This window comes from Oryzias latipes, chromosome 24 (genome assembly GCF_053564925.1).
Source record: "Oryzias latipes strain Hd-rR chromosome 24, Olatipes_Hd-rR_3.1".
NCBI lineage: Eukaryota > Metazoa > Chordata > Actinopteri > Beloniformes > Adrianichthyidae > Oryzias > Oryzias latipes.
The window spans coordinates 24,516,460-24,528,661 of NC_136260.1; the positions used below are offsets into that span (position 1 = coordinate 24,516,460).

The following is a 12,202-nucleotide window of genomic DNA, read 5'->3' on the forward strand; positions in this document are numbered from 1 at the left end:
GCCAGAGGCAACCAACGTCAAAGGCAACAAAGCCCAGATGCAACCAAGGCCTGATGCAACCAAGGCCAGAGGCAACCAAGGCCTGATGCAACCAAGGCCAGAGGCAACGAGGGCCAGAAGCAACCAAGGCCTGAGGCAACCAAGGCCTGATGCAACCAAGGCCAGATGCAACCAGGGTCAGAGGCAACCAAGGCCTGAGGCAACTAAGGCCTGATGCAACCAAGGCCAGAGGCAACCAAGGCCAGAGGCAACCAAGGCCTGATGCAACCAAGGCCAGATGCAACCAGGGTCAGAGGCAACCAAGGCCTGAGGCAACTAAGGCCTGATGCAACCAAGGCCAGAGGCAACCAATGCCAGAGGCAACCAAGGCCGGAGGCAACCAAGGCCTGATGCAACCAAGGCCGGAGGCAACCAAGGCCAGAGGCAACAAAGACCAGAGGCAACCAAGGCCAAAGGCAACCAAGGCCAGAGGCAACCAAGGCCAGAGGCAACCAGGGCCAGAGGCAACCAAGGCCTGATGCAACCAAGGCCAGAGGCAACCAAGGCAAGAGGCAACCAAGGCCTAAAGCAACCAAGGCCAGAGGCAACCAAGGCCTGATGCAACCAAAGCCAGAGGCAACCAGGGCCAGAGGCAACCAGGGCCAGAGGCAACCAAGGCCTGAGGCAACCAAGGGCTGATGCAACCAAGGCCAGAGGCAACCAAGCCCAGAGGCAACCAAGGCCTGAGGCATCCAAGGCCTGATGCAACCAATGCCAGAGGCAACCAAGGCCAGAGGCAACCAAGGCCAGAGGCAACCAACGCTGGAGGCAATCAAGGCCAGAGGCAACCAAGGCCAAAGGCAACCAAGGCCAGAGGCAACCAAGGCCAGAGGCAACCAGGGCCAGAGGCAACCAAGGCCTGATGCAACCAAGGCCTGATGCAAAGCAGGCCAGAGGCAACCAAGCCCAGAGGCAACCAAGGCCTGAGGCAACCAAGGCCAGAGGCAACCAAGGCCTGATGCAACCAAACCAGAGGCAACCAGGGCCAGAGGCAACCAGGGCCAGAGGCAACCAAGGCCTGAGGCAACCAAGGCCTGATGCAACCAAGGCCTGATGCAACCAAGGCCAGAGGCAACCAAGCCAGAGGCAACCAAGGCCTGAGGCATCCAAGGCCTGATGCAACCAATGCCAGAGGCAACCAAGGCCATAGGCAACCAAGGCCAGAGGCAACCAAGCCCGGAGGCAACCAAGGCCTGATGCAACCAAGGCCGGAGGCAACCAAGGCCAGAGGCAACCAAGGCCAAAGGCAACCAAGGCCAGAGGCAACCAAGGCCAGAGGCAACCAGGGCCAGAAGCAACCAAGGCCTGATGCAACCAAGGCCAGAGGCAACCAAGGCAAGAGGCAACCAAGGCCTAAAGCAACCAAGGCCTGATGCAACCAAAGCCAGAGGCAACCAGGGCCAGAGGCAACCAAGGCCTGAGGCAACCAAGGCCAGAGGCAACCAAGGCCAGAGGCAACCAAGGCCAGAGGCAACCAAGGCCAGAGGCAACCAACGCTGGAGGCAATCAAGGCCAGAGGCAACCAAGGCCTTATGCAACCAACGCCGGAGGCAATCAATGCCTGAGTAAACCAGCACCTGAGGAAACCAGCGCCAGAGGTAACCAGCGCCAGAGGCAACCACAGTCAGAGGCAACCAACGTCAGAGGCAACCAAGGGCAAAGGCAACAAGGCCAGAGGCAACCAACGTCAAAGGCAACAAAGCCCAGATGCAACCAAGGCCTGATGCAACTAAGGCCAGAGGCAACCAAGGCCTGATGCAACCAAGGCCAGAGGCAACGAGGGCCAGAAACAACCAAGGCCTGAGGCAACCAAGGCCTGATGCAACCAAGGCCAGATGCAACCAGGGTCAGAGGCAACCAAGGCCTGAGGCAACCAAGGCCTGATGCAACCAAGGCCAGAGGCAACCAAGGCCAGAGGCAACCAAGGCCAGAGGCAACCAAGCCCAGAGGCAACCAAGGCCTGATGCAACCAAGGCCAGAGGCAACCAAGGCCAGAGGCAACCAAGGCCTGATGCAACCAACGCCGGAGGCAATGAAGGCCTGAGTAAACCAGCGCCTGAGGAAACCAGCGCCAGAGGCAACCAGCGCCAGAGGCAACCAACATCAGAGGCAACCAACGTCAGAGGCAACCAAGGGCAAAAGCAACAAGGCCAGAGGCAACCAACGTCACAGGCAACAAAGCCCAGATGCAACCAAGGCCAGAGGCAACCAACGCCGGAGGAAACCAACGTCAGAGGCAACCAGCGACTGAGGCAATAAGGCCTGAGGCAACCAACGTCAGAGGCAAACAAGGCCAGAGGCAACCAAGGCCAGAGGCAACCAAGACCTGATGCAAACAAGGCCAGAGGCAACCAAGACCTGAGGCAACCAGAACCAGAGGCAACCAGGGCCAGAGGCAACCAAGGCCTGATGCAACCAAGGCCAGAGGCAACCAGGGCCAGAGGCAACCAGGGCCAGAGGCAACCAGGGCCAGAGGCAACCAAGGCCTGATGCAACTAAGGCCAGAGGCAACCAAGCCCAGAGGCAACCAAGGCCTGATGCAGCCAAGGCCAGAGGCAACCAAGGCCTGAGGCAACCAAGGCCAGAGGCAACCAAGCCCAGAGGCAACCAAGGTCAGAGGCAACCAAGGTCAGAGGCAACCAGGGCCAGAAGCAACCAAGGCCTGAGGCAACCAAGGCCTGATGCAACCAAGGCCAGAGGCAACCATGGCCTGAGGCAACCAAAGCCTGATGCAACCAAGGCCGGAGGCAACCAAGGCCAGAGGCAACCAAGGCCGGAGGCAACCAAGGCCTGATGCAACCAAGGCCGGAGGCAACCAAGGCCAGAGGCAACAAAGACCAGAGGCAACCAAGGCCAAAGGCAACCAAGGCCAGAGGCAACCAAGGCCAGAGGCAACCAGGGCCAGAGGCAACCAAGGCCTGATGCAACCAAGGCCAGAAGCAACCAAGGCAAGAGGCAACCAAGGCCTAAAGCAACCAAGGCCAGAGGCAACCAAGGCCTGATGCAACCAAAGCCAGAGGCAACCAGGGCCAGAGGCAACCAAGGCCTGAGGCAACCAATGCCAGAGGCAACCAAGGCCAGAGGCAACCAACGCTGGAGGCAATCAAGGCCAGAGGCAACCAAGGCCTTATGCAACCAACGCCGGAGGCAATCAATGCCTGAGTAAACCAGCACCTGAGGAAACCAGCGCCAGAGGTAACCAGCGCCAGAGGCAACCACAGTCAGAGGCAACCAACGTCAGAGGCAAACAAGGGCAAAGGCAACAAGGCCAGAGGCAACCAACGTCAAAGGCAACAAAGCCCAGATGCAACCAAGGCCTGATGCAACCAAGGCCAGAGGCAACCAAGGCCTGATGCAACCAAGGCCAGAGGCAACGAGGGCCAGAAGCAACCAAGGCCTGAGGCAACCAAGGCCTGATGCAACCAAGGCCAGATGCAACCAGGGTCAGAGGCAACCAAGGCCTGAGGCAACTAAGGCCTGATGCAACCAAGGCCAGAGGCAACCAAGGCCAGAGGCAACCAAGGCCTGATGCAACCAAGGCCAGATGCAACCAGGGTCAGAGGCAACCAAGGCCTGAGGCAACTAAGGCCTGATGCAACCAAGGCCAGAGGCAACCAATGCCAGAGGCAACCAAGGCCGGAGGCAACCAAGGCCTGATGCAACCAAGGCCGGAGGCAACCAAGGCCAGAGGCAACAAAGACCAGAGGCAACCAAGGCCAAAGGCAACCAAGGCCAGAGGCAACCAAGGCCAGAGGCAACCAGGGCCAGAGGCAACCAAGGCCTGATGCAACCAAGGCCAGAGGCAACCAAGGCAAGAGGCAACCAAGGCCTAAAGCAACCAAGGCCAGAGGCAACCAAGGCCTGATGCAACCAAAGCCAGAGGCAACCAGGGCCAGAGGCAACCAGGGCCAGAGGCAACCAAGGCCTGAGGCAACCAAGGGCTGATGCAACCAAGGCCAGAGGCAACCAAGCCCAGAGGCAACCAAGGCCTGAGGCATCCAAGGCCTGAGGCATCCAAGGCCTGATGCAACCAATGCCAGAGGCAACCAAGGCCAGAGGCAACCAAGGCCAGAGGCAACCAACGCTGGAGGCAATCAAGGCCAGAGGCAACCAAGGCCAAAGGCAACCAAGGCCAGAGGCAACCAAGGCCAGAGGCAACCAGGGCCAGAGGCAACCAAGGCCTGATGCAACCAAGGCCTGATGCAAAGCAGGCCAGAGGCAACCAAGCCCAGAGGCAACCAAGGCCTGAGGCAACCAAGGCCAGAGGCAACCAAGGCCTGATGCAACCAAACCAGAGGCAACCAGGGCCAGAGGCAACCAGGGCCAGAGGCAACCAAGGCCTGAGGCAACCAAGGCCTGATGCAACCAAGGCCTGATGCAACCAAGGCCAGAGGCAACCAAGCCAGAGGCAACCAAGGCCTGAGGCATCCAAGGCCTGATGCAACCAATGCCAGAGGCAACCAAGGCCATAGGCAACCAAGGCCAGAGGCAACCAAGGCCAGAGGCAACCAAGGCCTGATGCAACCAACGCCAGAGGCAATAAAGCCTGAGTAAACCAGCGCCTGAGGCAACCAACGTCAGAGGCAACCAGCGACTGAGGCAATCAAGGCTTGAGGCAACCAACGCCATAGGCAACCAACGTCAGAGGCAACCAGCGACTGATGCAATCAATGCCTGAGGCAACCAAGGCCTGAGTAAACCAACGTCAGAGGCAACCAATGTCGGAGCCAACCAAAGCCAAAGGCAACCAAGGCCAGAGACAACCAACGTCAGAGGCAACCAACGTCAGAGGCAACCAGAGACTGAGGCAATCAAGGCCTGAGGCAACCAAGACCGGTGGCAACCAAGGCCAGAGGCAACCAAGGCCTGATGCAACCAAGGCCAAAGGCAACCAAGCCCAGAGGCAAACAAGGCCTGATGCAACCAACGTCAGAGGCAACCAGCGACTGAAGCAATCAAGGCCTGAGGCAACCAACGTCAGAGGCAACCAGCGACTGAGGCAATCAAGGCCTGAGGCAACCAAGGCCTGAGTAAACCAACGTCAGAGGCATTCAAGGCCAGAGGCAACAAAGGCCAGAGGCAACCAAGGCCTGATGCAACCAAGGCCAGAGGCATTCAAGGCCAGAGGCAACAAAGGCCAGAGGCAACCAAGGCCTGATGCAACCAACGCCAGACGCAACCAACGTCAAAGGCAACCAAGGCCAAAGGCAACAAGGACAGAGGCAAACAAGGTCAGAGGCAACCAACGTCAGATGCAACCAAGGGCAGAGGCAACCAACGTCGGAGGCAACCAATGTCAGAGGCAACCAACGTCAGAGGCAACCAACGTCAGAGGCAACCAACGTCAGAGGCAACCAAAGTCAGAGGTAACCAAGGCCAGAGGCAACCAACGCCGGAGGCAACCAAGGCCAGAAGCAACCAAGGCCAGAGGCAACCAACGCCAGAGGCAACCAACGTCAAAGGAAACCAAAGCCATAAGCAAACAAGGCCAGAGGCAACCAAGGCCTGATGCAACCAACGCCGGAGGCAATGAAGGCCTGAGTAAACCAGCGCCTGAAGAAACCAGCGCCAGAGGCAACCAGCGCCAGAGGCAACCAACATCAGAGGCAACCAACGTCAGAGGCAACCAACGTCAGAGGCAACCAAGGGCAAAGGCAACAAGGCCAGAGACAACCAACGTCACAGGAAACAAAGCCCAGATGCAACCAAGGCCTGAGGCAACCAACGCCGGAGGAAAACAACGTCAGAGGCAACCAGCGACTGAGGCAACAAGGCCTGAGGCAACCAACGTTAGAGGCAACCAAGGCCAGAGGCAACCAAGGCCTGATGCAAACAAGGCCAGAGGCAACCAAGGCCTGAGGCAACCAAGGCCAGTGGCATCCAAGGCCAGAGGCAACCAAGGCCTGATGCAACCAAGGCCAGAGGCAACCAAGGCCAGAGGCAACCAAGGCCTGAGGCAACCAAGCCCAGAGGCAACCAAGGCCTGAGGCAACCAAGCCCAGAGGCAACCAAGGCCTTATGCAACCAAGGCCAGAGGCAACCAAGCCAGAGGCAACCAAGCCAGAGGCAACCAAGGCCTGAGGCATCCAAGGCCTGGTGCAACCAATGCCAGAGGCAACCAAGGCCATAGGCAACCAAAGCCAGAGGCAACCAAGGCCTGATGCAACAAGGCCAAAGGCAACAAGGCCAGAGGCAACCAATGTCACAGGCAACCAAGCCCAGATACAACCAAGCCCAGATGCAACCAAGGCCGGAGGCAACATAGGCCGGAGGCAACCAAGGCCGGAGGCAACCAACGCCGGAGGCAACCAAGGCCAAAGGCAACAAAGGCCAGAGGCAACCAAGGCCAGAGGAAACCAGGGCCAGAGGCAACCAAGGCCTGATGCAACCAAGGCCTGATGCAACCAAGGCCAGAGGCAACCAAGCCCAGAGGCAACCAAGGCCTGATGCAACCAAGGCCAGAGGCAACCAAGGCCTGATGCAACCAAGGCCAGAGGCAACCAGGGCCAGAGGCAACCAAGGCCTGATGCAACCAACGCCTGATGCAACCAAGGCCAGAGGCAACCAAGCCCAGAGGCAACCAAGGCCTGAGGCATCCAAGGCCTGATGCAACCAATGCCAGAGGCAACCAAGGCCAGAGGCAACCAAGGCCAGAGGCAACCAAGGCCAGAGGCAACCAAGGCCAGAGGCAACCAACGCCGGAGGCAATCAAGGCCTGAGTAAACCAGCGCCTGAGGAAAACAGGGCCAGAGGCAACCAGCGCCAGAGGCAACCAACGCCAGAGGCAACCAACGTCAGAGGCAACCAACGTCAGAGGCAACCAAGGCCAAAGGCAACAAAGCCAGAGGCAACCAACGTCACAGGCAACCAAGCCCAGATAAAACCAAGCCCAGATGCAACCAAGCCCGGAGGCAACCAAGGCCGGAGGCAACCAAGGCCGGAGGCAACCAAGGCCAGAGGCAACCAACGCCGGAGGCAACCAACGTCAGAGGCAACCAACGTCAGAGGCAACCAAGGCCAAAGGCAACAAGGACAGAGGCAACCAACGTCAGAGGAACCAACGTCAGATGCAACAAAGCCCAGTGGCAACCAACGCCGGAAGAAACCAACGTCAGAGGAAACCAAGGCCTGAGGCAACCAACGTTAGAGGCAACAAACGTCAGAGGCAACCAACACCGGAGGCAACCAAGGCCAGAAGCAACCAACGCCAGAGGCAACCAACGTCAAAGGCAACCAAAGCCAGAGGCAACCAAAGCCAGAGGCAACCAACGCCAGAGGCAACCAATGCCGGAGGTCACCAAGGCCAGAGGCAACCAAAACCAAAGGTAACCAAGGCCAGACACAACCAAAGTCAAAGGCATCCAACGTCAGAGGCAACCAAAGTCAGAGGCAACCAATGCCAAAGGCATCAAGACCAGAGGCAACCAACGTCAAAGGCGACCAACGTCAGATGCAACCAAGGCCAGAGGGAACCAACGTCAGAGGCAACCAATGCCAGAGACAACCAAGGCCGGAGGCAACCAAGGCCTGAGGCAACCAAGGCCAGAGGCAACCAAGGCCAAAGGCAACCAAGGCCTGAGGCAACCAGGGCCAGAGGCAACCAAGGCCTGATGCAACCAAGGCCAGAGGCAACCAAGCCCAGAGGCAACCAAGCCCAGAGGCAACCAAGGCCTGATGCAACCAAGGCCTGATGCTACCAAGGCCTGATGCAACCAAGGCCAGAGGCAACCAAGGCCAGAGGCAACCAAGGCCAGACGCAACCAGGGCCAGAGGCAACCAAGGCCTGATGCAACCAAGGCCTGATGCAACCAAGGCCTGATGCAACCAAGGCCAGAGGCAACCAAGGCCAGAGGCAACCAAGGCCAGAGGCAACCAACGCCGGAGGCAATCAAGGCCTGAGTAAACCAGCGCCTGAGGAAACCAACGTCAGAGGCAACCAGCGACTGAGGCAATCAAGGCCTGAGGCAACCAACGCCATAGGCAATCAACGTCAGAGGCAACCAGCGACTGATGCAATCAAGGCCTGAGGCAACCAAGGCCTGAGTAAACCAACGTCAGAGGCAACCAACTTCGGAGCCAAACAACGTCAGAGGCAACCAACGTCAGAGGCAACCAAGCCCGGAGGCAACCAAGACCGGAGGCAACCAAGGCCAGAGGCAACCAAGGCCAGAGGCAACCAACGCCGGAGGCAACCAACGTCAGAGGCAACCAAGGCCAAAGGCAACAACGACAGAGGCAACCAAGGTCAGAGGCAACATATGTCAGATGCAACCAAGGCCAGAGGCAACCAACGTCGGAGGCAACCAATGTCAGAGGCAACCAACGTCAGAGGCAACCAACGTAATAGGCAACCAAAGTCAGAGGTAACCAAAGACAGAGGCAACCAACGCCGGAGGCAACCAAGGCCAGAAGCAACCAAGGCCAGAAGCAACCAAGGCCAGAAGCAACCAAGGCCAGAGGCAACCAACGCCAGAGGCAACCAACGTCAAAGGCAACCAAAGCCATAAGCAAACAAGGCCAGAGGCAACCAACGCCAGAGGCAACCAACGCCGGAGGTCACCAGTTCAGAGGCAACCAAAACCAGAGGTATCCAAGGCCAGAGGCAACCAACGTCAGAGGCATCCAACGTCAGAGGCAACCAACGTCATAGGCAACCAAGGCCAAAGGCAGCAAGGACAGAGGCAACCAACGTCAGAGGCAACCAACGTCAGATGCAACCAAGGCCGGAGGAAACCAACGTCAGAGGCAACCAACGTCAGAGGCAACCAAAGTCAGAGGTAACCAAGGCCAGAGGCAACCAACGCCGGAAGCAACCAAGACCAGAAGCAACCAAGGCCAGAAGCAACCAAGGCCAAAAGCAACCAAGGCCAGAGGCAACCAACGTCAAAGGCAACCAAAGCCAGAGGCAACCAAGGCCAGAGGCAACCAACGCCAGAGGCAACCAACGCCGGAGGTCACCAAGGCCAGAGGCAACCAAAACCAGAGGTAACCAAGGCCAGATGCAACCAACGTCAGAGGCATCCAACGTCAGAGGCAACCAAAGTCAGAGGCAACCATGGCCAAAGGCATCAAGGCGAAAGGCAACCAACGCCAGAGGCAACCAACGTCAGATGCAACCAAGGCCAGAGGCAACCAACGTCAGAGGCAACCAAGGCCAAAGGCAACCAAGGCCAGAGACAACCAACGTCAGAGGCAACCAACGTCAGAGGCAACCAAGCCCAGAGGCAACCAAGGCCGGAGGCAACCAAGGCCAGAGGCAACCAAGGCCGGAGCAACCAAGGCCAGAAGCAACCAACGCCGGAGGCAACCAACGTCAGAGGCAACCAAGGCCAAAGGCAACAAGGACAGAGGCAACCAACATCGGAGGCAACCAACGTCAGAGGCAACCAACGTCAGAGGCAACCAACGTCAGAGGCAACCAAAGTCAGAGGTAACCAAGGCCAGAGGCAACCAACGCCGGAGGCAACCAAGGCCAGAAGCAACCAAGGCCAGAAGCAACCAAGGCCAGAGGCAACCAACGCCTGAGGCAACCAACGTCAGAGGAAACCAAAGCCAGAAGCAAACAAGGCCAGAGGCAACCAACGCCAGAGGCAACCAACGCCGGAGGTCACCAAGGCCAGAGGCAACCAAAACCAGAGGTAACCAAGGCCAGACGCAACCAACGTCAGAGGCATCCAACGTCAGAGGCAACCAACGTCAGAGGCAACCAAGGCCAAAGGCAACAAGGACAGAGGCAACCAACGTCAGAGGCAACCAACGTCAGATGCAACCAAGGCCAGAGGCGAGCAACGCCGGAGGAAACCGACGTCAGAGGCAACCGACGTCAGAGGCAACCGACGTCAGAGGTAACCAAGGCCAGAGGCAACCAACGCCGGAGGCAACCAAGGCCAGAAGCAACCAATGCCAGAAGCAACCAAGGCCAGAGGCAACCAACGCAAGAGGCAACCAACGTCAAAGGCAACCAAAGCCAGAGGCAACCAACGCCGGAGGCAACCAACGCCGGAGGCAACCAACGCCAGAGGCAACCAAGGCCAGAGGCAACCAACGTCAGAGGCAACCAAAGTCAGAGGCAACCAAGGCCAAAGGCATCAAGGCCAGAGGCAACCAACGCGAGAGGCAACCAACGTCAAAGGCAACCAACGTCAGATGCAACCAAGGCCAGAGGCAACCTACGCCGGAGGAAACCAACGTCAGAGGCAACCAAGGCCAGAGGCAACCAAGGCCAAAGGCAACAAGGACAGAGGCAACCAACATCGGAGGCAACCAACGTCAGAGGCAACCAACGTCAGAGGCAACCAACGTCAGAGGCAACCAAAGTCAGAGGTAACCAAGGCCAGAGGCAACCAACGCCGGAGGCAACCAAGGCCAGAAGCAACCAAGGCCAGAAGCAACCAAGGCCAGAGGCAACCAACGCCTGAGGCAACCAACGTCAGAGGCAACCAAAGCCAGAAGCAAACAAGGCCAGAGGCAACCAACGCCAGAGGCAACCAACGCCGGAGGTCACCAAGGCCAGAGGCAACCAAAACCAGAGGTAACCAAGGCCAGACGCAACCAACGTCAGAGGCATCCAACGTCAGAGGCAACCAACGTCAGAGGCAACCAAGGCCAAAGGCAACAAGGACAGAGGCAACCAACGTCAGAGGCAACCAACGTCAGATGCAACCAAGGCCAGAGGCGAGCAACGCCGGAGGAAACCGACGTCAGAGGCAACCGACGTCAGAGGCAACCGACGTCAGAGGTAACCAAGGCCAGAGGCAACCAACGCCGGAGGCAACCAAGGCCAGAAGCAACCAATGCCAGAAGCAACCAAGGCCAGAGGCAACCAACGCAAGAGGCAACCAACGTCAAAGGCAACCAAAGCCAGAGGCAACCAACGCCGGAGGCAACCAACGCCGGAGGCAACCAACGCCAGAGGCAACCAAGGCCAGAGGCAACCAACGTCAGAGGCAACCAAAGTCAGAGGCAACCAACGCAAGAGGCAACCAACGTCAAAGGCAACCAAAGCCAGAGGCAACCAACGCGAGAGGCAACCAACGTCAAAGGCAACCAACGTCAGATGCAACCAAGGCCAGAGGCAACCTACGCCGGAGGAAACCAACGTCAGAGGCAACCAAGGCCAGAGGCAACCAACGCCAGAGGCAACCAAGGCCAGAGGCAACCAAGGCCAGAGGCAACCAAGGCCAAAGGCAACCAAGGCCTGAGGCAACCAAGGCCATAGGCAACCAAGGCCATAGGCAACCAAGGCCTGAGGCAACCAAGGCCTTATGCAACCAATGCCTGATGCAACCAACCCCTGAAATAATGTAGGCCTGATGCAACCAAGGCCAGAGGCAACCAACACCAGAGGCAACCAAGGCCGGAGGCAGCCAATGCCTGAGGCAACCAGCCCCTGGTGCAATCAAGGCCTGATGCAACTAGCACCTGTCCTCACCTGTCCATCACAGAGCAGACTTCACCTGAAACTTTGTGGACAGCTTCTTCTTGTTCTCCTTGGCGATGGCTTCAGTGATCTGGAGGGCTTCGGACAGACGCTTTTTGGAGATGAGCCACCGTGGAGATTCTGGGATGAGCCTGCAAAGGAACATCCAACCGTCAGGATGGCTCCTCCCACGACCTCAAGGTTAGACCTCTAAATCATTTAGAAACATCTGTTGGTTTCATCACAGAACCCCAAGACTTCATCGGGACCTCTGAAGACTTCTACTGTGACGTCGGACGCCAAGGCGGAGCCTCACAAGGCGGAGCCTCACCTTTCAGGAAAACAGCGTTTCTCTGGACATGCATGAAACACAGCTGCAGGATGATGCATGTTTGTGAGCTTTCTGTGTCTTTTGCTTCCATGAAGACGGTTTCTATGGAGACCTGTGAAGTGGAGCGGCCTTAGACGGCTGCCTCCTTTTACCCCTCATGTTCTTCAAACATGGGGGGGTAGCGGGAACCTGTTCTGAGGAGGTGCTACGTTTTGAGGAGTTTCTACGTTGTGAGGAGGTTCTACGTTCTTAGGAAGTTCTACGTTGTGAGGACGTTCTAAGTTCTGATGAGGTTCTACGTTCTGAGGAGGTTCTACGTTCTGACGAGGTTCTACGTTGTGAGGACGTTCTACATTCTGTGGAGATTCTACGTTGTGAGGACGTTCTACGTTCTGAGGAGGTGCTACGTTTTG

At 58.0% G+C, this 12,202-nt stretch overlaps 1 protein-coding gene across 1 annotated transcript in view; it reads right to left on the bottom strand.

The window, feature by feature from the left end:
* LOC111947056 (solute carrier family 22 member 2) overlaps positions 1–12,202 on the bottom strand; it is a 38,097-nt gene that overhangs the window by 18,174 nt on the left and 7,721 nt on the right. The window contains exon 6 of the mRNA XM_078942494.1: positions 11,496–11,610. Within this exon, the coding sequence (XP_078798620.1) occupies positions 11,496–11,610 (115 nt within the window). The remainder of the gene's footprint in view (positions 1–11,495; positions 11,611–12,202) is intronic.